This window comes from Arabidopsis lyrata (genome assembly GCF_000004255.2).
Source record: "Arabidopsis lyrata subsp. lyrata unplaced genomic scaffold ARALYscaffold_8, whole genome shotgun sequence".
Lineage (NCBI taxonomy): Eukaryota > Viridiplantae > Streptophyta > Magnoliopsida > Brassicales > Brassicaceae > Arabidopsis > Arabidopsis lyrata.
The window spans coordinates 20,720,210-20,745,179 of record NW_003302548.1 but is presented as its reverse complement, the minus strand read 5'-3'; the positions used below and the strand labels follow the sequence as shown (position 1 = coordinate 20,745,179).

General features: G+C 35.3%; 5 protein-coding genes across 5 annotated transcripts; 2 read left to right on the top strand and 3 right to left on the bottom strand.

Moving 5' to 3' along the window:
* The first annotated feature begins 5,547 nt into the window (after positions 1-5,547).
* Positions 5,548-11,626, top strand: LOC9300899. The gene is made up of 4 exons (XM_002866474.2): positions 5,548-6,016; positions 6,169-6,540; positions 6,617-10,931; positions 11,043-11,626. The coding sequence occupies exons 1-3, from the start codon at positions 5,870-5,872 to the stop codon at positions 10,889-10,891; spliced, it is 4,794 nt and encodes a 1,597-aa protein (XP_002866520.1). The 5' UTR covers positions 5,548-5,869; the 3' UTR covers positions 10,892-10,931; positions 11,043-11,626.
* Positions 11,627-12,266: 640 nt separating this feature from the next.
* Positions 12,267-14,313, bottom strand: LOC9300898 (rac-like GTP-binding protein ARAC10). The gene is made up of 8 exons (XM_021016342.1): positions 14,112-14,313; positions 13,576-13,663; positions 13,300-13,409; positions 13,131-13,194; positions 12,978-13,042; positions 12,819-12,884; positions 12,634-12,746; positions 12,267-12,547 (listed from the first exon to the last, which is right to left on the bottom strand). Exons 1-8 carry the CDS (start codon positions 14,214-14,216, stop codon positions 12,511-12,513), a joined length of 648 nt encoding a protein of 215 aa, XP_020872001.1. The 5' UTR covers positions 14,217-14,313; the 3' UTR covers positions 12,267-12,510.
* Positions 14,314-17,091: 2,778 nt separating this feature from the next.
* Positions 17,092-18,120, bottom strand: LOC110225892. The gene has a single exon (XM_021016193.1). It carries the CDS (start codon positions 17,950-17,952, stop codon positions 17,464-17,466), a length of 489 nt encoding a protein of 162 aa, XP_020871852.1. The 5' UTR covers positions 17,953-18,120; the 3' UTR covers positions 17,092-17,463.
* Positions 18,121-21,112: 2,992 nt separating this feature from the next.
* On the bottom strand, positions 21,113-22,653 carry LOC9302592 (putative F-box protein At5g62060). The gene is given in 4 exon segments (XM_021015820.1): positions 21,113-21,316; positions 21,318-21,410; positions 21,412-21,621; positions 21,874-22,653. Coding segments are annotated over 4 exon segments (657 nt in total). The 5' UTR covers positions 22,024-22,653.
* A 261-nt stretch (positions 22,654-22,914) lies between these two features.
* LOC9302591 (bidirectional sugar transporter SWEET5) lies at positions 22,915-24,821 on the top strand. The gene is made up of 6 exons (XM_021023245.1): positions 22,915-23,263; positions 23,366-23,402; positions 23,503-23,719; positions 23,916-24,077; positions 24,205-24,324; positions 24,410-24,821. Exons 1-6 carry the CDS (start codon positions 23,221-23,223, stop codon positions 24,551-24,553), a joined length of 723 nt encoding a protein of 240 aa, XP_020878904.1. The 5' UTR covers positions 22,915-23,220; the 3' UTR covers positions 24,554-24,821.
* Positions 24,822-24,970: the final 149 nt, after the last annotated feature.

The window sequence follows — 24,970 nt, the reverse complement described above, 5'->3', positions numbered from 1 at the left end:
TTTAATTATTTTCTAGTTTTTATATAATGTCCATATGTTTTAGATTTCAAGTCGAATGTGTTATGTGTACATTAGAAAAGAAAAGAAAAAATCCCTTGTGATTTCTATTTGACACGGATGTTATTCTTTATAGGCATCATTTGAAGTCATCCATCTCTTTTGAATAATATAAAAACGATTGGAGAATCTTATTAAGAATACTTTATTATAGTATTGTCCAAATTGTATACATACGCATCAAACTAGAGATAACGAGCCAAAACACACAGAAAAGATAATTGTCACGTCCACTTTTTTTCTTGTAGTCCCGTGATCCATATATAAAAACAATCTAACAAAACAATTATAAAGATACTTTAACTTTAAAGATTACTAGTATTTGTTATCGAATTTAGTGGGACATTATATATTCTAGTGGCTGATAGAGTGATAGGACTCAAGATTTAATCTCGGCAACAAACTTCTTAAATACGATTTCATTTAGATAAACAAAATTATCACGCTATATATTGTTCAAGAGGAGATGTGTATATTTTGACTTTCTATACATTGAGTCATGTTTGTTCTAATTCGACGATTTTTCAAAACGAGTGATGCATCGTTTTCAATCTATTAGTTTACGTAGGTAATAACTATAGTACATAACTATTTTGACCTAATTTCACCTTATATATCTATTGCCGACAATTTCCAACATTTATCCATCGTTTTTTTCTTCCAGATAATTAAATACTATATGAACTAAAGACTATATGAAAACAGTAATGTTAACATTGATACTTTTTCACATTATAGATGGACAATTGCAAGTGTAGCAACGCGTACGGTTACCTGTTTGTACCCAAAATATACTCTGAAAAATTATTCAGTCTTTGAAAAATGGGATATATTCAAAATGTCATGCATGTTTTGTTGAATGGATCTCTTCAAAATTTTCTTGAAGGTCTTACCCACGATATCCATGATAGCCTTTAAGGCAACACACACAACAGTAAAACGAGATATGCATAGATTATTTACGTCAGTCATATATACGTACATAACTAAGTTTGAATATCCGACACGTGGATTTGAAAAAATCGTAATTAATTTGATAGTTAGCCAGCTAAATTGTTTGAAGGAATTTGTTTGCACGTGATGGAGAATCTAGCTCGAACCATAATACTAACCATTGATTAGTGAATCAAGTGCTTGAGCCACTTAATATTAGTGAGAGCGAGTTTTCATAGTATTTTAAAAAATACCACCTATAAGACCACATAATCATTGAGATTGGAGACTCACAAGTTGGTGTCAAGTTGATAATGACACAATATTTAGAATTTTTTTTTTTGTATTATTGTAGATCGTAGTATTACTTTTGTCTTTAGTTAATTAATTATCAGCTATGGTTTGATGTTGCCAATAGGCCTTTTCTACTAAATCAGTATTTGTTCCGAATTTCTTTTTGCCACAAAAAATATTTAACAAAATCTCCACTACAATAACTTTAGTCCGCGGAATTGGGAGTATTACTAGGATAGGACCCGCGATCTACCGCAAGAGAATATTGGTTTACATACGTTGATTTTAATATTGTGCGCGTTTTAAGTAGAGCGAATCGTGTAGTGTACTTATAAATATTCATAATAACGAATTGTAGAGAAAATATTAAATTATTTATAATTAAACCGATCATATTAATTATGATTAAAAAATGGGATTTTATGTTTTAGAATTCTAAAATTAGACGATTCATAGGAAACCGTGGGTCGAGCCCAAATCATCTCACTATGGGGCATATTTGGGAAAATATATTAAATCCGCAAATAAACGGACCACATGGATTGATTCGCAGTGGATCATAGGTTTTAATCGGTTTTCGTCTAAGGGTTGGCGGATCAGCCCGCATGTTAGTATTTATTGATAAAAATATAATTTGTTCAACATTTGGTAATTTTAAAAAACTTTTAATAAATGAAATTATAATATTTATAAATATATTGATATATAAAATTATTTTCTCTAAATTTGTTTTATTTATTTATTTTAGTAGTATTTTAAATTTTTGCTACTTTAAAATTATTTAAACAAAATTCACGGATAACCCCGCAAATCAGCATACATTCGCGGGATGGGTTTGTGTTTCATATATGCTACCCGCGGATCGTGTGGACCGACTAACTATATTTCAAAATATATTTTGCCTATCACAAAATGGGGTTAACGGGACGAATCAACTCGCTTCGACAACTCTAATGGGAATATTATTTAGTCATACAACAAAATAGAGTTTGGACATAGGAATAATAGAATCTGTATCTTATTTGTTAGATGAGAGATTGAAACTTTGAAAGGTGAAATATAATGATTAAAAATTAATTATTATTTTTCATGATTCACAAAATTTAATAAATATCTATCATCTTGTTAAATAATTCTATAAATCATATTCAAGAAATCTTTATAATTTTAAAATTAAACTTCTTTGGTAAGCTATAAGTATGAAAATACCATAATTTCGATTTAATCTAATTAAATTAAAATTAGCTACATGGATTTCATATCTATTTAATTTACACGACCAAAATAAAAATATAGATTTAATTTATAAAATAGATGGGTTAGGTGTGATAAATTTTCTAGAAATCTTTTGAAGCAAGTAAGATATCTTTCAATTAATGATAATTGGCTAAAATAAGCAAAATTAATGACAAAACGTTGATTGTTATGGAATTAGTTCCAAAAATAAGAACAAATATACGTAATTAATGTATAGTATTGTTCGGAATATGCTTTTATAATTAGTTACCATAAATACAATCAGATTTTATTTGATTTCCATAAATATTTGATTTTAGTTCGATTTTTCATTATTAATTCGAATTTATATTCAAAAAAATTTAAAAGATCCGATTTTAGAATTTCGGGTCAATTTTTTTATTGTGATCCGACCCATTTTCATTTGTACTTCTCTTTTAATAGTATAGAGATTGACTCGTTATTGTAATTGTGTAACTCAGTCAAAATCGGCCTAAAAAGTGTGATACATTTTTTAAGAAATTTAAAGCCGACAAATAAAATGGATGAAAGATGAATAAATTAATTGAGAAAAAAGTGGGGACTGTGGAGAGTAAGCACATGGGATGGGAGAAAAATCTTTCTGGCTCACTTTTGGGAATTACACAAAACTCTATCATGTGCCTCATTCTCTACTTTCTCCCCCACATAATTCCATATTTTTAAAAAGATTTGCAATCTCATCCAAATTAATGGCTAATTAACAACACATGATCGGTATGATTGATAACCAACATTTCATGCAATTTTATTGTTTTCTGTTAAGCATATATCATTAACATTTGGCATACCTCTCGGAAGTGATCTTAACCAATTATCTCTTTCTTTTTTTAAACTAGCAAACTTCATTCATTTCAAGATGATGAATTCTGACATGGTTGTAAATATTAAAATTTGTCAATGGTAAAAAGAAGTTAAAAAGTGTTACTTTTCTTAACACGCGTTGATAGTTTTATCCTCACAGCACTTTTTTATAAGTATATATTTATGATCGAGTATTATACTTTTATAAATAGTAGTACAGGTACTAGTATAATCTAGAATAAAGAATGTCAAAATTTGAAGAGGAAAAACAAAGGTTGGCTACTTTGGCTCATGGTTGGTTTAGATTAACGAGCCCTCCCTGCTCTTCTTCCTGTCATTCTCTCTTCCCCAGACCCAATAAAAACTTGTGTGTTGTAACTCCGATCTCACCAACTCAAATAAATAAGTAATCATGTTCTTGTTGTTTCTAATTTATGACTTGATGTGTAAGTGTCGCATATCTTTTAACCTTGCTGGTTATATATATTTTTCTTTCTTTTACTAAAAAACGTTCTGAGTAATAAAAATATGCTTTTATCTGCCTAATAGAAAAGCTGCTTTCACGTCAAAAAGAAATCAAAGAAAAAAGTTGCTTTCTCGAAAAAGAGCAAGAAAACAGAAAGAGGTACATTTATTTTGGGCCGGGTTAAAGGCCCATTTTTGCTCTTACAGGCTCTCTCTCGGAACCTTTTGAGATTTGTTCGATTATGTTTAGGTGAAACTCTGCGTTTTGGTGTTTTTGACTCCCTCGTCATTTGCCTTTGGGAGTGTGATCCAGTGGCTCAAGGAATTGTCCCAATCAAAATACCCAAAATTCATTATTGTAGGTGAGAATGATCCAACAGTTTCTCATACATAATTCTTGTGTAAGATAGGATTTGCAAAATTGAGAATAGTTGATGTAATTTTACTCAATCTAAAACTTGTAAAAATAGTTTATTTCCCCAAAAATAGAAACAAATGGAAAACATGGAGTGAATTAGTTCAAAGACTGTTAAGTAATCTCTTAAAATGGATAAAAACTGGCTTATTATGTAAAACACCTTGACTTACTCTCAACCTCCAGATCATATGACTTTCTAATCGAATAGTCTTTAACCAACACTCTAAGCGTCAATTGCAATTAATAATACATTATGGTCTAGGCTTTGGGGAAAATGTATGTGTTTTTTTTACGGGTGATTTTAGCTCTGTTCATGATGTTGTTTTTCAGCACAAGTCTCTCACTTGAGCCATGTTTCTAGGCACGTTGAGTAGCTCATTGCGTTCTGAAGCAGGAAAGTAAAAAAGCACAAGTCTCTTATGCATGTGTCTATGCTTTTTTAAGAAACGAAGCATTAAATTTTGATGGAGACATGTGTTGTGTGTTTCAGTTTCTGGTCTTTTCTTTCTTCTGGTATCTTTTGGGTTGGAGTATGGATATGTGTTTGGAGACTTAACAATCTTAGAGATGGCTTTAAACAATTTTTAAGCTCTGATAATGGGTTCTTAAAAACTGGTAATCTCCTCTTTTTTTTTGCTGTCACTGTCAGGTTGAAGCTGGAAACCTTTGGAACTGATGTCTCAAAAATCTTGAAGACAATGTGTCATTGCCCATTGGAACCAACTGGAATTAGCCTCTGACTAGTGTAATATGAGAGTCTTATGTAAAAAGTTTTAATGTCTATGTCAAGAGAGACAAAGTTTGGTCAGTTGTACTTTGAGGACAGTGATTTGACACTGGACAATGTAACGACAAGAGATCACATAAAAAAAAAACAAAAAAAATTACGACGTAGGGCAGGCCATTCGAACCAAAAACTCGACCGGATTTAACCGGCTCTATTCAGAATTGTAATCCCAAATGAAAAAAAAAAACAGAGCCAAAACTGTAAGATTCTATTTATATTTTAACTCAACTAATAACAATTCAAGTTCAAACAAAAGTGAAATATAATACGCCTAGAATCACGATTTTGTTGCAGAAAAATAGAAAATTAGAACAATAAAAAGAGAAAGTCAAAAGAGCTATTAACAGGGGAAGGCCAAAACTAAAACCACAACAATCTCTTCTCCATGTCACCTGAAAATAAAACAAACATTTTTTAAAAAAAAATTACTGCCCGATCTGCCCGACTCCTTCCAAAGAAGTTTCCCCTTTTGCCCCGTTTCTCTCTCTTCCTTTTTTTTCCTCCGATTTTAATTTTTTTTTTTTTGCTCTCCGTTTCGCGATTTTTTTTTTTTTTTTCTGATAAAAACTCTCTGCCTGGATCGATTTGTGTTTGGTCTCGCTCTTTTACGGATTTTTCGTTCTTCTCGTTTGTGGATCTTCGCGGTTTGGTTGGATCGGCTATTTTAAATTAAAAAAACCCTAGAAGGGAGGAAGCGATTCTTCTTCTATTCGTCGCGGAATTAGGGTTTCTCTTTTGGATGAATTTGATGATGGTGAAGGAGGGATTCTGAAGAAGAAGAAAGGGTTTTGTTTGTTACCTTAAATGTTGTTCGAAGGAGAAGATGAAAGAAGGCTATGCATGGGAGGGTTTGTCAGGTTGATGAGAGGAAGAAGAAAGGTCATCGTCGGCTTATGTTTAGACCTCCTTCTCGTGTAATTTCGAGCGTCCACGCTTCTTGTTCTTCGTCTCTCTCCATTTCTTCTTCTACTTCCTTTTCTAAGGTAATTTCAATTCATAAAGTCCTCATTTTTATGCCCTTTGTTTTGTCCAATTCAATCGATGAGGGTTAAATTTCGTGTCTTTCTATCTTTGATTGGCTTTGATTGATTAAAGTTCTGATTTTTATTGATGGTTTTGTATTGTGACTCTGTAGGACGGACGCAGAATTAGTGTTGGTGACTGTGCTCTCTTTAAACCACCGCAGGATTGCCCACCGTTTATTGGTTTGATTCGTTTGGTCATTCCTGAGAAAGAAGGCAAGTTTAAGCTGCGTGTGAATTGGCTGTATCGACCCGCGGAATTGAAGCTTGGCAAAGGCATCCTTTTGGAGGCTCAGCCTAACGAAATCTTTTATTCCTTTCACGAGGATGAGATACCGGCTGCATCCTTATTGCATCCGTGTAAAGTTACCTTTCTTCCAAGAGGCGTTGAATTGCCATCTGGAGTCTCTTCATTCGTGTGTTGGCGAGTTTATGATGTTATGAATGATTGCATTTGGTGGCTGACTGATCAAAACTATATAGATGTGAGATTAACCAATTATTCTGTTCTGAATTCAATCTATTTATTCCTGGTATTAATATCTTTTTCCTTTTCTGCAGGAACGGCAACAAGAAGTAGATAAGTTATTGTGTAAGACTCGTTCCGAGATGCATACCACACTACAGGGTGGTCGTTCTCCTAGGATGAATAGTCCGACAACATCGCAAGTGAAAGCTGGGGCAGATGGCATGCAGAACAGTAACTCCTTTTCTTCACAGGGTAAGGGAAGGAAGAGAGAGCGTGCTGATCAGGGTTCCGAATCTGTGAAACGGGAACGTTCAAGTCGGGTTGATGATAGTGGTTCTGGTTTCCTAAGAACAGAAAGCAGTTTGAAATCTGAGATTGCTAAAATTACAGAAAAAGGCGGGCTAGTGGACTCTGATGGGGTTGAGAGATTGGTGCAGCTCATGCTGCCTGAGAGAAACGAGAAGAAAATAGACTTGGTTTGCCGATCAATTCTTGCAGGTGTTGTAGCAGCAACAGACAAGTTTGATTGCCTCAGTCGTTTTGTCCAGCTCAGGGGATTACCTGTTTTTGATGAGTGGCTACAGGAAATTCATAAAGGGAAAATTGGGGATGCGAGCAGTCCCAAAGATAATGATAGATCAGTGGACGATTTTCTCTTGATCTTACTTCGTGCTCTTGATAAGCTACCTGTGAATCTCAATGCTCTACAGACTTGTAACATAGGAAAGTCTGTTAACCATTTGCGATCACATAAGAACTCAGAAATTGGGAAAAAGGCAAGGAGCTTGGTTGATACGTGGAAGAAACGTGTTGAGGCAGAAATGGATGCAAAGTCTGGATCCAATCAGGGTGCATCTTGGCCTGGAAGACCTCGTCAGTCTGAAGTTTCTCATGGGGGTAGACATTCTGGTGTATCTGCTGATGCAACAAAGGCATCAACATCACATCTACATCCTTCTAAGTCCGTGTCCGTCAAAATACCGTCAGAAAACAGCATGAAGTCTGCAACTACATCTCCAAGTTCTACTAGATCAGCCCCATCACCTGGAACAGGTGTTTCGGTTGCTAATGATGGGCAGCAAAGAAATACTGGTGCACTTCATAGAGAAGCTGGGCTGAGCAGGAGCTTTTCATCGCATAGATCTGCAACTTCGGAGAAAGTTTCTCAATCAACTCTGGCATCTGAAAAGACTTGTGACGTACCGATGGCTGAAGGTTTCAGTAACAAGTTGATCGTTAAACTGCCGAAACGTGGTCGCAGTCCGGCACAGAGTGTTAGTGGAGGTTCCTTTGAGGACCCTGCAGTGGGTAATAGCAGAGCTCCATCACCTGTCCCTTCCGAGAAGCATGATCAATTTGACCGAAACGTGAAAGAAATGAATGATACATATCGAGCTAACTTTAGCCCTGATACTAATACTGAATCTTCGCAAAACAATGACCTTAAAAATCTATCGACAGTTTCAGATGAGGTAGCTGGTTCCCCTTCTGTTAATGCTGGTGGTGAGCATGGCAAGGCTGTTAATGATTCTAGTAAAGTAGTAGGGAATGCCAAACCCACTTCTCCTACTCTAGGAGATGACGTCCAAACTGAAAAAAGGCATTGTGGATCACACAGCTCTATGAATGCCTTGATTGAAAGTTGTGTCAGGGACTCGGAGACAAATGCGTGTATGGCTGGTGCGGATGATGTTGGAATGAATCTTCTAGCTACTGTAGCTGCTGATGAAATGTCTAAATCCCCTGTTGCATCACCCTCTGTATCCAGGGTTTCAGATTCCTTGATGAATGATAGCTCCATAGCACCACGAATCACAAATTCTTTGGATGGCTTACCTCGCGAACAAGCTGAACCTATTGCCAAGAATCCCATGGTTGATATTGAGCAACATGTCAATAGTAGTGGTGAGCAGTTGGCGGCTTTGGAGAATGTGAATGATTCTAAGCCGGGAGATCTTGATGAGAACTCCGACTCAGAAATCGAAGAATTGCAAAGGTTGGTGGATCAGTGCTTAGAGAGCAATGAAAATTCAGATGATGTTGTTGCTGCAAGTACTGTGGCCACAACAGGCATTGGAGAAAACGTGTCTGATGATAGTGATAGTGGGGTAGTTAGTGTCCTAAAGACTGATATTGCATCAGAGACAGAACGAGTGGCAGATACAACGAAGAAGACAGGAAACTCTTTCTTAAGTGAATGTAAAGCCATTGGCAGATGTCAGAATGCATATTCTTTGGTTGCTGAACATTCACACCCGGACGTTGTTGGTGATAGTTCGAAAGAAGAGAAACCGAAGGTGATAGTGAGTTCTGAGCTTGTTAAGGAAATGGGTGAACACGTGTCAGTTTTGTCAGACTTTACCAAGAATATGAGTACTGCAAATGTTGATAGACCGATGACTGAAAAAGTGTCTGACATTGATTGTGGGACAGTTAACGATCAAAAGATGGATGCTACATCAGTGACAGATCGCATTTCAGATACAGCTGAAAGGGTGGAAACTTCTGTGCCAGCTGAATGTAAATTCATCGAGCTAAGTCCTAAAGTAGATTGTCTGGCTGTTGCCAATTCTCCCTCTGATCTCGTAGGTGAGAACGAGAAGGAGCAGAAACCCCGGGTAGTCTTGAGTTCTGATATACCAGTTTCTTCTGGGTTCTCCAAGGGCATGGCTGCGTATGTTGATAGATTGGTAACAGAAAAGATCAATGACATGGGGGTTACTCATATCAACCAAATAGAAAAAAAGAAGAACAAGCGTGTGACAGCTCATCTGGACTCATCTGGAAGTAACGGTGAAGTTGAGCATGTAGAGGCATCTCAAAAGAGTATTGAAGTTGATAAATGGTGCACCGCGGCCTTAGATACTCAAGTAGTATTACCTAAAGTTTCAGAAGATTTTAGGAGACCAAATGGGTCTAGGGTAAGGGGTGCTAATGGAGATGAAGCAGAGGAATGTACATCTGTTGCCAGCGATGTCCCTTCAGTTTCAGCTTCAGCAAGGTCAGAGATGGAGGGAAGAGTTGAATTTGACCTGAATGAAGGTTTTAATGGGGATGATACACGAAACGGAAGTTCCAATAATTTCTCTGGATCTTTGTCCATGACACCTATTCCTTTACAACCCACTCGACTTCCTGCATCCATTACTGTTGCTGCTGCTGCAAAGGGTGCGTTTGTTCCACGTGACGATTTGTTGAGAAACAAAGCAACTGTTGGCTGGAGAGGATCTGCCGCCACTAGCGCCTTCCGGCCAGCTGAGCCAAGAAAAATGCAGGAGGTGGTGCCACTAGGCATGAATAATGTGTCTTCGTCGGATGCTTCTACAACCGCTGGCAAGCAAACGAAGACGTTTTTGGACTTTGACCTAAATGTACCCGATGAGAGAGTTCTTGAAGATCTAGCTTCCCAAAGATCAGCCAATCCCACAAATTCCTCTGGTGGCCTGGATCTTGATCTAAACAAACTTGATGATCCGACTGATATGAATAATTACACAATAAGCAGCGGTCATCGGGTAGACTCATCTTTTCAACAAGCAAACTTTTCTGGTGGTCGTAGAGATTTTGATTTAAACGATGGACCCGCTGTTGATGATTCGAGTGTTGAGTCATCTATGGTTTTTACTCAACATTCGCGAAGTGGCTTGACATCACAGCCAATGATCTCTGGAATAAGAATGAATGGTGAACACATGGCAGCTGGCTTCTCATCTTGGTTTCCTGCTGCTAACAATTATTCAGCAATGAGTATTCCTCAAGTCTTGCCTGATCGAGGCGATCACCCTTTTCCAGTTATTACAAGCAATGGACCACAGAGGATGGTGGGTCCAACATCCGGAGTTTCATCATTTACACCTGATATGTACAGAGGCCCAGTTTTGCTATCTTCTCCGGCAGTTTCATTCCCGCCCACAGCATTTCAGTATCCCGCGTTTCCTTTTGGAACCAGTTTTCCTCTTGCCTCAGCAAATTTTCCAGGCTCTTCGACTCCATACATGGACTCTTCATCAAGTGGCAGGCTTTGTTTCCCCCCTGTCAACTCTCAAATATTGGGTCCAGGAGTTGCCATCCCGTCTAATTATCCAAGGCCTTATGTTGTAAACCTCCCAAACGGTAGCAATGGAGGAGTTTCGGACAACAACAGTGCAAAATGGTTTAGATCAGGTCTTGACTTAAATTCCGGACCAGGAGGGCATGAAACTGATGGGAGAGATGAAGCAGCACTTGTACAAAGACAATTATCTTCCTCAGGTTCCTTACCTTTGAAAGATGATCAGGCAAGAATGTATCAGATGTCAGGTGGTTCTCTCAAGAGGAAGGAACCAGATGGTGGATGGGATGGATATAAGCAATCCTCATGGCAATAACAAACCTCAGAATCTCTTTGTAGGCTGCCGCTCTAAGCATGTAAGCATCTTGAAACATATTCTACTCTCTTCTTCTACGTTTTTATTATCTCCTGTTTCTCTCTAGCTCTTGTTCTGACTTTTTGTTTGGACTTCTTCTTTGTTCCGCTAGTTACTTTGGAGATACTAGCAGATGCGATGCCACAAAGGGTTTGTTCATCGGGATGTAGAAGACTACGATGGACCGTTTTGTTCATAATATCTTGAGCAACCAGCATCTTAGAAAAAATCTGACCCCTTCGTTTTACCAGCATCATGTAGATACCTCCAACAGTATGGGATTTTCACTGGCATGGCTTGAAAACTCTCAGTGAAACCAAGACCATCATTATCACTTTGTTTATTTGCTCTCTATCTCCCATAGAAAGAGATAAGAGAGTTTTGACAGGTGAACTTTTAAAAAGAACAACACACTCGTTGTGTCACTCTTTGGCTCGTCTTCTCTAACATCTATGTATTCAGACCAAAAGGCAGGAAGATAAAAGAGAGTTTAGCTTTATGTTTTTTTTTAGTTCTGCTGTAAAAAAAAATATGTTGATGGTCTTAATGCATTATTGGTATTAGGTTGAGAGAAAATCTGCCATGGATTGTATTTTATAGTCAGCATCTATGAATCACCTCACCCTTTTGTAGATCATTATTCTTCTTCTTTGTTTTGATGATACAAGAAGAAATAGATAAATTAAATTTGCTAGACTCGGTTCCTAGATGCATACAAGATTACAATCCAGTCGACTTCCTACATCCATTACACCTATTCCTTTATAACCCAGTCGACTTTTCCTGCATTCATTACTGCTGCTGTTACTGCAAAAGGTGTGTTTGTTCCACGTGACGATTTGTTGAGAAACAAAGCAACTGTTTGCTGGAGAGGATCTGCTGCCACTAGCGCCTTACGGCCAGGTTAGCCAAAAAAAATGCAGGCGGTGGTGCCTCTAGGCATGAGTAATGTGTCTTCGGCTGATGCTTCTATAACCGTTGGCAAGCAAACGAAAAAGTTCTTGGACTCTGACCTACCTTAATGTACCCTATGAGAGAGTTCTTAAAGATCTGGTAGATTCATCTATGGCTTTTACTCAACATTCCCGAAGTGGCTTCTCATCACAGCCAATGATCTCAGGAATAAGAATGAATGGTGAAAACAATTATTCAGCACTGAGTAATTGTGATGGTCTTAACGAATTGTTTGCTAGTATGAGGCTGAGAGAATAAATCTGCCATGTGTTTGTATTATATATTCAGCATCTTTTAATCACTCATTTGTAGATTGCTATTTTCTACTTGTGGCTACCTATGATTGATCAACTGATCCATAGTTTCTCTATTTTATTCTCTGTTGCATCAAAATGGCTAAATATATTGCAATAACAGTTTTGAAACAAATAAACATAATTGAATTAATAATAAGCTCTCTACCTCCCTCTCTCACTCTCTTTCTCTCTTCAAGGTAACTATTGATTGATTAGAGGCTAATAATCTCTTACATGATTCAATCTATATAATATAAGTCTCTCATTTATCACACAAAATCTCAAAAGTGGAGATTAAAATCATCAGACTGAGTTGGGCCATCATCATCATCAATGCCGAGTCACTATCCTCCCACACAGAACATTTCTGCACATAGAAAAAACAAAGGTGAAATCAGTACCCTTCATAAGATGCTAGATGCAGAGTTTGTAAAGATTTGCATATATACTCACGACAAACAGCCGTGATTTGACTTTTGCTTCTTCTTCTTCTTCGTCTTCTCCTTTTGTTTAACCAGCGGTTTGATCACTTCCTTTATTGCGGAATCAAAAACTGCTTTCACATTCTGCAAAATATATAAACGTCATCGCTTTGTTAATCCGAAGAAAGAGTAACATAAAGAAGCTGACTAATATACCTGTTGAGTTTTTGAGCTACACTCAATGTAATACGTCGCGCCAATTAGCTTACGCAATTCCTCTCCCTATCACATAGAAAGGTTTATTTAATACCATCAAGCCTTATAATGGAATAATATGAAATCTAAAGTAAGAAAAGAAAGGCTCTAGAACCAAACCTGTGCAGTAGTTACAGGGGATAGTCCAGGATGGTCAGCCAAATAATGCTTATCTTCACGAAGATCTACACCAATTTTGTAAGGATCATTAACTATGTAATGTATCTAAACGGTTAAGAGGAATCTGTTGGTAAATGATCATCGGTTTCTTACCTAATTTGGTACCGACAAGGACTAGGGGAACTCCTGGAGCAAAGTGTTGGAGTTCAGGGATCCACTGACTCAAAAAGAACAGTCATATAACATTAGCGATGACATTTTAGAGTCTTATCGTTTTCAACATTAGAGAAAAGGATGATGAATCCATTTATTTCTAACAAACCTTTTTAAAAACATTCTCGTAGCTAGCTCGGCTGACTAATGAGAAAGACAAGACGAAAACATCTGCTCCTCTGTAACTTAAAGGCCTTAATCTGTTATAGTCTTCTTGCCCTGCAAACAAAGGATATATGTAACCTCATAAGACAAAGCTAAAACATAAAATGGATATCATCTATCAACCAACAATCTTAATTAAATCAACCAAATCAAAGAACTCGACCAATAAGAATGTTCTAAACCACTGTAGGATTCAAGACTCAGTTCTGAGTGTTCATACCAGCAGTGTCCCAAAGCCCTAAATTGACAGTGGTGCCTTCAACAACAACATTTGCACTAAAGTTGTCAAAAACTGTTGGTATGTAGTCCTGTTACAAACAATTCATCAAATCAATCCACAGTTTCAATAGATCAAATCAAAGCATTTATACGTATTATAAAAATAATAATATCATGAAGAAAAGTCTGACGAATCCAGAGGATGTTAGGATTGAAGATAACATAAAGCTGGACTATACACAAAAGCTGCAAAAACCCAGATGCGCACACACATACTTCAAAAAGGTAAGTAAAAATTTTAAAATTCTCTAAAAATGGATCTTGTTTCATGCACAATCCCTAGGAAAAAGGAGCTAACTTTGAAATACCCAGGTAGATTCTAAGAACCTTTATGGCAAGAAGAAACTGAAATTTAGTAGACCCAGATAGTGAAATTGATTAAAATTTTGTAAATTTGAGCTAAATCTGAGAAACCCAGATGAGAGTCTTGATCAAAATTTCAGAGATAAAGAGAGGTTTTTTTTTAAGAAAACTCACAGTAGGGAATTTATTGCTGGTGTAGCAGATGAGCATACAGGTTTTACCAACGGCACCATCACCAACAGTCACACATTTGATGAACTTTGAAGCACTTGATGCCATTTTGATCTCAAACAAACATAGAAAGCAAAAAAACAAGAAAGAAGCAGAAGGGAGAAGAAGAAGAAATAGAGAGAGATAAATGAAGTGAGATTACTTGAAAAGAGGAGTAAAAAATAAATAAAACCCACTTTAGTACATAGAAGAAGGTAGGGTTTGTTGCACACATTTATGGCTTTTTCCAAATTTTTGTTTTTTTACACTTTTTTTTTTCTGTTTGCTTTTTTCAATATAAAAAAAAAGATATTAATTATTTTTTGTTTATTGGTATTTGGTGGCTTGTTTTTGGTTTGAACTTGAAGATAGAGAAGGAGCGGTGATGACTCACATGATCCATCTTCTTTGCTTTCCTTTTCCAAATTCTTATAGTTCATTTATTACTCTAACGAGCAAAATTTGCATTGGAATTTGTTAACCAAATCTTGGTGGTTCAATCTTGTTTTTCTCTTTTTTTAAAAAAAAAAATTGTGTTTTTTACAACTTTTATTGGATTGTAAGATATTGAAGTAATGTATACTATTATAGTACGGCTTTACGAATCAAATTATGACGAAAGTTACCTATTCGGCAAGTTGATAATAGTGTCACGTTGAGCCACACAGTGACAAGTGAAGATGGCTATACCATTTTTGTATACATTAACATGTACTGTCGAATACATGTTTTGCTATTTTTGTTTTTCTCTCGATCCAGTTTACATATCAAATAATGTATAGCATAACTTACAAGCTAGGGTTACATAATAAATAAAATAATAGTATACCATAGCAACGAAATCAGAACAACAAAAATTTATAGAAAAATCACTGAAACCAACCTTTCAACAAAACTTATATCACCCTATTTCATGATTAATAAATGTAAGGTCGTTTTTAATTAAAATAGAAACTACAAAGTGTAAAACTGATGATTCTAAAATTGAAAGTTTATTTTAGATTATTCATTTACTATACTTGGATAAAATGGTTTTTTTTTATGTGGACCTCTATACATTTAAAAAAAAAACTGATCTAATTTACTCAATAATGTAAAATTGGCCAACAAGAGTTTCGTTGGCAACAACCAGCAATAAAAATTCTCAAGATTCACAAAGGATCATAGAAACTTTTAATACAGTTATTAAAAATTGAATACTCTTACCAAATAGTTCCTTTTTGTTTGTTTATGGATCTAATTGTAGAACTCCTGGTTTAGAAAGTAAAAGTGTTTTTGACATGTGTTTAAATAATGATTTATAGGTGGATGTTGGAGCCAAACTTTGTGTGAACATCTACCAAAAGCAGTAGATAAATGATTAATTAAAAAAAAAGTATACTGTAAGTTAATTATTGGAGTAATACCTACGACTATATCGACGGCGACGCAACCACCATAAATATGAAAATACAAAAGTGTTGTTAATTAGAGAGGTCTTCACAAGGAGGACCACGGGGGCTTATTGCTCTCTGGTCCAAAGGTGTATTATTATAGTAGTATTTGCAAGTTATTCCCAGCAAAACCTCCAAAATATATGTATAAAAGTCGATGATTAATAATACAATAAAATGACAAAAGTATGGCCTAAACCAAATAAATATACTAGTAAAAAAGAAAATCGCAAAATGAGAGACTAGTTATCATTTAACTAAATGATTATGTGTATATGTATAAGTGAATCCATAACTTTTGCCTTTTGGTCTCTAAGAAAGATTAGTAGACATGTAACAGGAGCATATGTCGTGCTGGTGTAAGGATAACGTCATTGAAAAGAAACAAGAACAAACGATATATATGTTCCACAAAAGTAATGAAGAAAGTGAGTAAAACTAATAAGAATAACCCAAAAGAAAACACTTGATGCGGGTTAATAAGCAAAACATGATTACGAGTGGAATCCCATAGATTGAAAAAGACTTGAAGATCACAAATCCGAGTTTTGGCAGTAAGAAATATGGTAAATTGGATTTGAGTTGGCTTAACATTGAAGTAAAAAGTTATTTAGAATATCATAAACTCAACAAACAAACAAATGCAACGGGCCCGACAACTCAATATATGGGCCGCGTCCGAAACGAGCCGACCCGCGTAATGAAAGTCCCTTGCCAGGTCACGTGTTTCCCCTCTTGTTCCTATCGGTCCCTTTTATTGTGTTCTTTAATTTGCTAATTCTTATACGAAACATTCTTATGATTTTTTTTTATTTTTTTTGGGTGTTCCTACCACAATTTTGGATTCTCAAAGATGTTAAGAGATCTCGTGATCCAGTGATTGCTATCATGGCATTTTCGTGTCTAACACAATCCAATATCAGGGAGATATTAAGTAGATGAAGAGAGACCAAGCCCGGCTCATAGAAAAGTGGGACCTTGTGCCCAGTAAAAAAAAACGTTTATAGCATAGATATGTTTAGATTTGGACCCTTTTTTATATAATTTAAAAAAAAAACAGACCCTAATTGCTTAAAGAAAACTGCCTAAAAAATAGTGGACCCTGTACAAATGCACCGTGGGCACACCCTCTAAACCGGCCCTGAGAGAGACATACATGTTACTAGTATTGAAATGATTCTATACATACCCAACGTTGTTTTAGGGGCAAACGATCCCCAAGGACTTTCTTTCTAATGTCAAAAATTTGAAGGTCAATTGAATCCTATGAATGATTTTCTATATAGAGCATGTAAATTGAGAGAACAAAAATGTATTTGAAAGTTTCCACTAGAAAGGTTTCAAGTTTGAATTTGGAAAAGTGTTGTTGATTCATGCATGACATACTAACCCCCCAACTATTGATAGTTTTGTCCTCTTATAGTCGGCTTTAGTGAAATTAACGGTAACTATATTTTTGGAAACCAGAAAAGTTTTTAGTGGTATTAAAAAATGGGTATAGAATTTTAAAATAAAGAAATCATGTCAAGCAACCATGATTAACTTAATCATTACTTCCACATGCTAAACAGCTAATTTACATAAATTATATTAGCCACAACAAGTTTAATATCCCCAAAAGAGAAACAAAATATTGCTTCTCTTTCAAGAAACAGAAAATTTCGTTGATAAATAAATAAATTAAACTGGGAAAAAAATAAAAATAATCCAAAGTTGATCGTATTAATTATATAAACAGAGTAATTAAACAAAAAAAAATAAAATAAGGAAACGCAATAACCGCGACAGACCCCCAAAAAAGATGTAAACCAACCAGTCAACCATTTTGACAGCCTTTTCGCCGCCGCCGCCAGAAACGCAAACGCGTTTCTCACACGCGCCCACTAACTTTCAATTATCTCATTACGCGGCGTCAACGCAGACAAAGACGTCGGCGAAATCGCCGGAGCTTTACCTGAGTACACCGGAACAGAAGCGAATCGAGTGGAGAAGCTTCGCAATCCACCTAATCCGACGTATTCATCCTCGTCGTCGTCATCGAAATTCAAAGAGTAACTTAAAGGATCGTATTGAAACTTCTCGCTTGCGTCCCAATCGCGGCCGCGTCGTGGATCGCGATTGAATCGCCGAATGAAAGTCTTCCACCGTGGACCAGCTACGATTTCCGACCACTCTCGGATCTTCAAGGATGCTCGGATCCACCACCGTGGCTCGTCGCCGTGGTCACCGCTGTGATTACTGTCATCAACGGTTCGAATTCGTCCCCATCCAACGGCGGTGGAGCTTCTTGATCGGAAGCTGGGGAAACAGCAGCAACGTTGATCGTACCGGGTATCCGGATCTCGGGTTGGGTCCGACTGCGCAAGTTCCATGGGCCGAAACTACTCAGAGACGGTTTTTTCTATTTGGGTCAATAGACTCGTGATGATAGAACTTGATGCAAGTTTTAGCTGTAAAGGAATATAATTGGCCCTATTTATATACACACTTGACACTTGTAATATAAATTAATAAATTGTTATTTTTTATGATGTTATAAATTATATAGATTTTTGTTAATTTGTTGAATAAATGAAACTTTTATCTAATGTTATTGAGATATTTGTTTGTACTTATAAAAAGTCAACTTCTCTTTCATTAAAAAAAAAGAGAGAGATATAACAAGCGTGATACAGATCTCATTGAATTATGTTTATCAATAATGTTGAATTATTGTACCATAACATCTTTTGATAGTATTAAGGATATATATGTTACAAACTGAAAAAACTCAGCACCAGAATAATTCTGAAAATATGGCAATATATGTTTGTATGAATGAGTTTCAAATTTTATAATGAAAAACATTCCTACTTTTTTTTTTTTTTTTTTCTCCTGAAAAACATTCCTACTAAGAAATCAGAATTGACACAACTAGCGTTAAGAAAAAGACATGGCACCATAAACCTCAATTATTGGATTTCATATATACATAGACATAATTATTGGAAAATTTCTAACAAGTATTTTTGAATTTTGTTGTTATTTTCTATTTGGGACGAACAGTGATGCAAATACGAATATTCATAAAATACGAGAATAAATAATGGAATCTTGGGTAAGCACGGTACTCAGTAAAATAGCTAACTAATATGAGTTCAACCAAAAAAAAAAAAAAAGCTAACGAATATGTAAAAAAAAACAGCTATCGATGATGGGCCAAATTGATGAAAGCCTAAACGTTGAGAAAGTGTAAAAAGCCCAAACGTTGTGTCTTTAAACCCATAGAAAAGGATGCCGGCTTGCCTAAGTACACACAATCAAATATTAATAGCGCGTTGAGATTAAGAAAAAAAAAACTTGCAAAGGCTAAGTTATTATGACTACGTACACGAAAAGAGACTCTAGCCAATTGACTGCAAAAGTTGAGTGAGAGTGAGAAAAAAGAGAGATTTAGGCCATTCATTGCAAATGTCATTATGTACCAGTTGTGTTCGAAATGATATTAGGACTTAGGAGAGTCAAATAATCTTAGAGTGGATCTTATGAAACTTATACCAATGTGTTTCGGTTGTCCATTCCATCATAAATAACTAGAGGCGAGACTTGATTTAGCAGTTTCGATGATCGGTTAATTTTCAAGATCGGTTGCAAAGATTGATAAAAGCTTTTCAGCTATCAAACGAAGCATTCGAGAAATACATTTCCCTAATCCTCCTCCTACTGATCACAACTGGTTCGAAGAGTGTCGTCGAAGACTCATCCAAAAAGGTGTAGAGTTACTAACCATAATAGTTACCGCGCTTACCAAACTTTTTAGTAAGTTGTATAAAAACATGCGTCACCTTCCAAAGATTAAATCAATAATTTGTGTGAAAAGAACAAAAACGGTTAGGTTATTGACATTGTTATATATACTTCTAGAACCTCTGGTATTCGGAGATCTACCTATTCACAGAAAAGCTAAAAAAAAAAATACATGATAATTCTGTACGAAAAAATATAAAAATTTTTATCGGATTTTTATATAACCAATATCAACTCGAATAAAATTCATTAGTCTTCTTTCCACCAAATTAGAAGAATATGAACAAGAGTTTGAGGATGAGCGTAAGAAATGATAATTTAACATCCTAAGAACATCCTCATTGCACATTTTTATGGGTGTCTTTAAATTTTTAAACTAATTAAAAAAATAAAAAATAATTAATGAGAGTGTCTTCCTATAGACACTTTACATCTCAAAAAGGAGAGTGTCTTTAATTTTAGTATTAATTGATATGCAAAACACTCATTTGAGGGTTATGGATGAGGATGGTCTAAAGATTCCCCTTTCTATTTATTCATATATATAGTGACTTGTTTTATTCTTGTTGTGTTTGACTCATATTATTGTCTTATGCATATGTCTAGAAGGCCTGGTGCTGCGAGACAAGGATATTACTTATTTAAAAAGAATAAGTTGTCTTCGTCACTTGGGTTACCAGGCTCGTCTCTACCCCTAGGCAAGGTAGGCAAATGCCAAGGGTCCAATATTAGTTTCAAAAAATTTCTTAAAGAAAAAAAGCCCAAAATATTTTTTTTAAAAAAATTACTAAGAAGTTTTAATTTTTTTTTGGTTTTGCTATAAGTCTCATTATATATTGAAACGGTACTTTGGGTTTAAGATGTTGTCTTCGTGATTACCAAAAAAAAAAGATGTTGTCTTCGTTTTAGTGTCTTCCTTTGTTTCTAGATTTACCTTGTTTTCAATTAACTAGTATCAATTGAGTTTATATGTGACTGTTTATTTGATCGCATAATTATGATAAAAATTTAAAGTTTTTTTTTGTCATCATTAAAATTTAAAGATTAATATTTTAATTTTTATGACAAATTTTCACTAGTGATCAATATTAATAATAATGGAAAACCCTCCTTTTTCACATGCGGGGTGCAAACGAGTCTTAGAAAAAATAAATCTTCAGCTAGAATCAGTTGTAAGCAGGGGCGGAGCCAATTAAGAGGGAGGGGGGTCAGTTGACCACCATAACATTTTAAAGTTTTGAAATTATAAGGTAAATTATCTAATGATTTTAGATATTTTGGTACAAAATTTCCTAGTTAACCCCTATGTCATGCCATAATTTTATGTCTTTGACCCCATTCATATTTAATTTTTCATTCAACATTAATTTTCTTTCTATGTTTGTTTTGTTTTTTCCTAAAAAAATGATTACAATTCTCTAATAGTTTTTTTACATATTGATTCTTTTTCTTTGTATCATCGGATATCTTGTTTTTTTTTCGTTCTTTTTCTCAAAATTGTTTTGACATATATTTCTATAAAATATCATAAATCAAGATAAAATATATTATTTAATATTAATATGTAATTAAATAAAAATAATTATATATATGACCCCTATAAACAAAAATCCTGGCTCCGCCACTGGTTGTAAGATAGTTCCTTTCATAAAAATATTTTTAGGAATACACTTCATAAAACAAAATTTGATATTTATTATAAAAACTATTATGTACTAATGTGATCGGGGTTCAACAAACTCACATTTACGGTTTTAGTTCCCCTCTCGAATATAATAAATAACTATCTTCTAAACTCTTAAATATAATAATCTTAGACCATTCTTGTTTCTCTATATGATCTTCCATATTCCACATCTCTGCACTAGCTTTGGTGTATCGTATGCATCCTAATTTCCCTTGGTAGTTTACCAAAGACAATTCATCGAAACTCACTTCACTGAGCTGATATATTCATCTGCAGAGTTATGGGCATCTGAATACGATCAAATCTTTCGTGTCTAACGTCGAACCTCACTAATTCATAGAATTCCGGATGCTTTGTAAAACCTTTCTACATAAGCTATGTAATAGATAAACTCATTGATGCATAAACCAGTACTCCTTGCTTCTGGAGAGTGATTCCAAATGCCTTGTAAGTCAAGGTTCCTCCCTTGCTGCTTCATTGGACCTCCCACTAATGTGAAAACTTGTTTCTCGACTGGATCATACCCGAACAATCCATCACACGAGTTGCTCCATCTATCGTATTTTACCTCCGGTAATAAAATCGTTTCCCTCTTGGTATGTTCATAGATCGAGCTTGACCAACCACAGAAGAGTCCTCGAATATATTGATACTCAAAATCCCAACTTCGCCCACGGTTTAATGTATAACTGCTGTCTTTGTCTGGATATATGAATGTTATATCATTAGTAGGATAAGTAGAGGGCGAGAATAATGACCGAGTCATGATCGAGACGGTAATACGAGATGACCACAGCTTCGATACACATTGGAACCTCACAAGTGACTTAACAGGGAGTCTCGAGAGTATATCGGTTATTAAATCGAAAGGGATATGGATACCGTTTGACTTTTCTATGTCGGAGATTTTGCTGTAATGTTGTCGTTTTGGAGATCGTGAGCTCTTCTTCTCTTGGCGTCCTCTCTTCATGCTGTCAGTTTTCTATTTTATGAATCTTGAACGAAGAAAAACACATACTAAACCTAGTACTAGCAATACAAATAACATTTTTTTTACTTTTTTTTTTGGGGTTTATGACATTTGTTTTCTGGATATTTTCTATATATTGGCAATACAAAAGAGTTTATAAGCTAAGCAGCCCAATTTCATGGCCCATTAGGTTTTAGACATTAAAATCTCAAGTCTTAACCCACATTAAAGGAAAATCATTAACGAAACAATGAGAGATCAATTTGGTATTTTCCGGTAGGCAAGCTTCGAGTCAGCAAATCCGGTAGGCGCGCAAGCCTTGGATCGATGCGCCTCACATTGAAACTTGAGGCTTGTGTGTTCTGTTTCTCTTCATCTTGATTCAATTCGTTTGCAGTTTCGTAGCTTGATGAGAAAGGAATATTAATTGATGATCTCACCACCACTCGTAACACCCGAGATTCGCCATATTCTCCAAACCCCTCTCCATCTCGTAAGAGAAATTTAATAACTAGCTACTTCTATAACGATTAATTATTTATAAAAGTTAATTTGTAGTATACTGATTTGTATTAGTGTGGCCGTTGTCTTATAATCAAACAAGAACAAAAAAGAACTTATGAAGTTGAACCTGGTTTCATTCGAATTAATGTTTCACAAAGTTATAAGTTTGATGAAATAATAAAGATGTAGTAATAGTAAATGTATTTATGTTTGAGAGAGAGAGAGAGAGAGGTATTATGTGAGTGAAGAGCCGGGTGTTTCTCATGCATGGGGTACGAGCGGAGTCAACGGCTTCATGGCTCAAATTTTAAACCACGTGTCATGCGTTTGTTACTCTACCCAGTTTCTGCTGATTCACAGACTCACTATTAAAATCCATTTTTTTTCTTTTTTCTGTTCATAAAACAGAAACCAAAAATAATCCAAATACCAAAAAACCAAAAACAGAACCTAGAAACCACACCAAAAAAAAGAAGCTATTTCATCAAACAAACAAAACTCACATCACAAATCAAAAACAAAAAAGAAAGGCAGTACTAAAGAAAAAGTATATAAACAAGAATCATCGAAAAGAAGAATCGAAATCATCATAACATTTTGTTTCTCTTCTTCTTTTATTTTTATAAATATATATTAGTTCTTTGAGAAAAAAATCTGTAGAAGACAAAGAATTCTTCTTTAAAACAAAGAAAAATGACGGACCCCCACACTGCCCGGACGATCGTCGGAATCATCGGTAAGTCCTCCTCAAAATTTAATCAAACATGCAAAAAGTTTAATCCAATCAACAACACAAAAACTTGCTCATTTCTTGATTTTTTTTCTGTTATATGTTTAGGAAACGTGATTTCTTTCGGCTTGTTCTGCGCTCCAATGTAAGCACACATGATGATTAAATCTTTGAGTTGTTACATGAATAATGATGTTAAACTAATGCATGCAATGACATATATCTCTATATGTGAAATTATGCAGACCAACGATTATGAAGATATGGAAGATGAAATCGGTGTCGGAGTTTAAGCCAGATCCATACGTCGCTACAGTTTTAAACTGCATGATGTGGACATTTTACGGACTTCCTTTCGTCCAGCCCGACAGTCTCCTCGTCATCACCATTAATGGAACTGGTCTTTTCATGGAACTCGTTTACGTCACCATCTTCTTTGTCTTCGCTACCTCCCCTGTCCGCGTAAGCCTTTAAACCTCTAATTTCAACACGCATGATAAAAATATGTATTTGCATAATAAATTATTCAATTTGTATAGTTTTTATAGGTTTTATATATAATTAGTGATTTAGCGGTTGATGTTTGTTTTAGTTTGTTACTTCAAATGTAGATCGATATATAGTTTTTGATATGTGAAGTTATGATATATATGAACAGAGAAAGATCACAATAGCTATGGTAATCGAGGTGATATTCATGGCGGTGGTGATCTTCTGCACAATGTATTTTTTGCATACAACAAAGCAGAGATCTATGCTTATTGGGATCTTGTGCATTGTTTTCAACGTCATCATGTATGCTGCTCCTCTCACCGTCATGGTATGATGTTTCTACTTTCTAAACTAATCACGGAAATGCAAAAAATTGGATACTACTATGATCAACTTTTGATTTGTTCTCTTTATCTCGTGAACTTGCATTAATGAGTTTAGTTAATGTGGAACAGAAACTTGTGATAAAGACAAAGAGCGTGAAATACATGCCGTTCTTCCTGTCATTAGCCAACTTCATGAACGGTGTCGTTTGGGTCATTTATGCATGTCTTAAATTCGACCCCTATATTTTGGTAAAGTTTCGTTTTAACCCTCATATTTTTAACTCAATCCATATAATCTCAAAAAGGGCTAATTATCTTCCATGCATGAAAACAGATTCCAAATGGTCTTGGATCGCTATCAGGAATAATCCAGCTTATATTATACATAACTTACTATAAAACAACTAATTGGAACGATGAAGATGAAGATAACGAAAAGCGCTATTCGAATGCTGGAATCGAACTTGGCCAGGCTTGATAATTGCAGCTAGCTTCATCGTCGACGGTGCTTCATCGATAGGTTAAGATAGAATCAGAAGTGAGGTGAAGTTCTTATTACTATTATTATGTGGAAGCTTATGAAGAAAAAAAATGAAAAAGTGGAACCCCAAAGTTACGAAGTTTTCTTGTGTAGGAAGAAAGGGGTTTTCACTTTTTTGTTGGAATGATTATAACTTTCGCAAGTTGAATCTATGTAATTTGTTACAATTTTAGTTTTAATCGAAGTTTATTAGATTACTTTATAACAATTTTTTTTGGGAAACTGCAAGCAAAGAAACAAATTTGTCCTCATGTTATGAACAGAGTAATAAACAGAGGAGGTTCCTTGTTTTAGGTTTGTGTTTTTGGTCCTGACCCGGTTAAGAACATCAACCTGATTTCAAATAATAAGAGG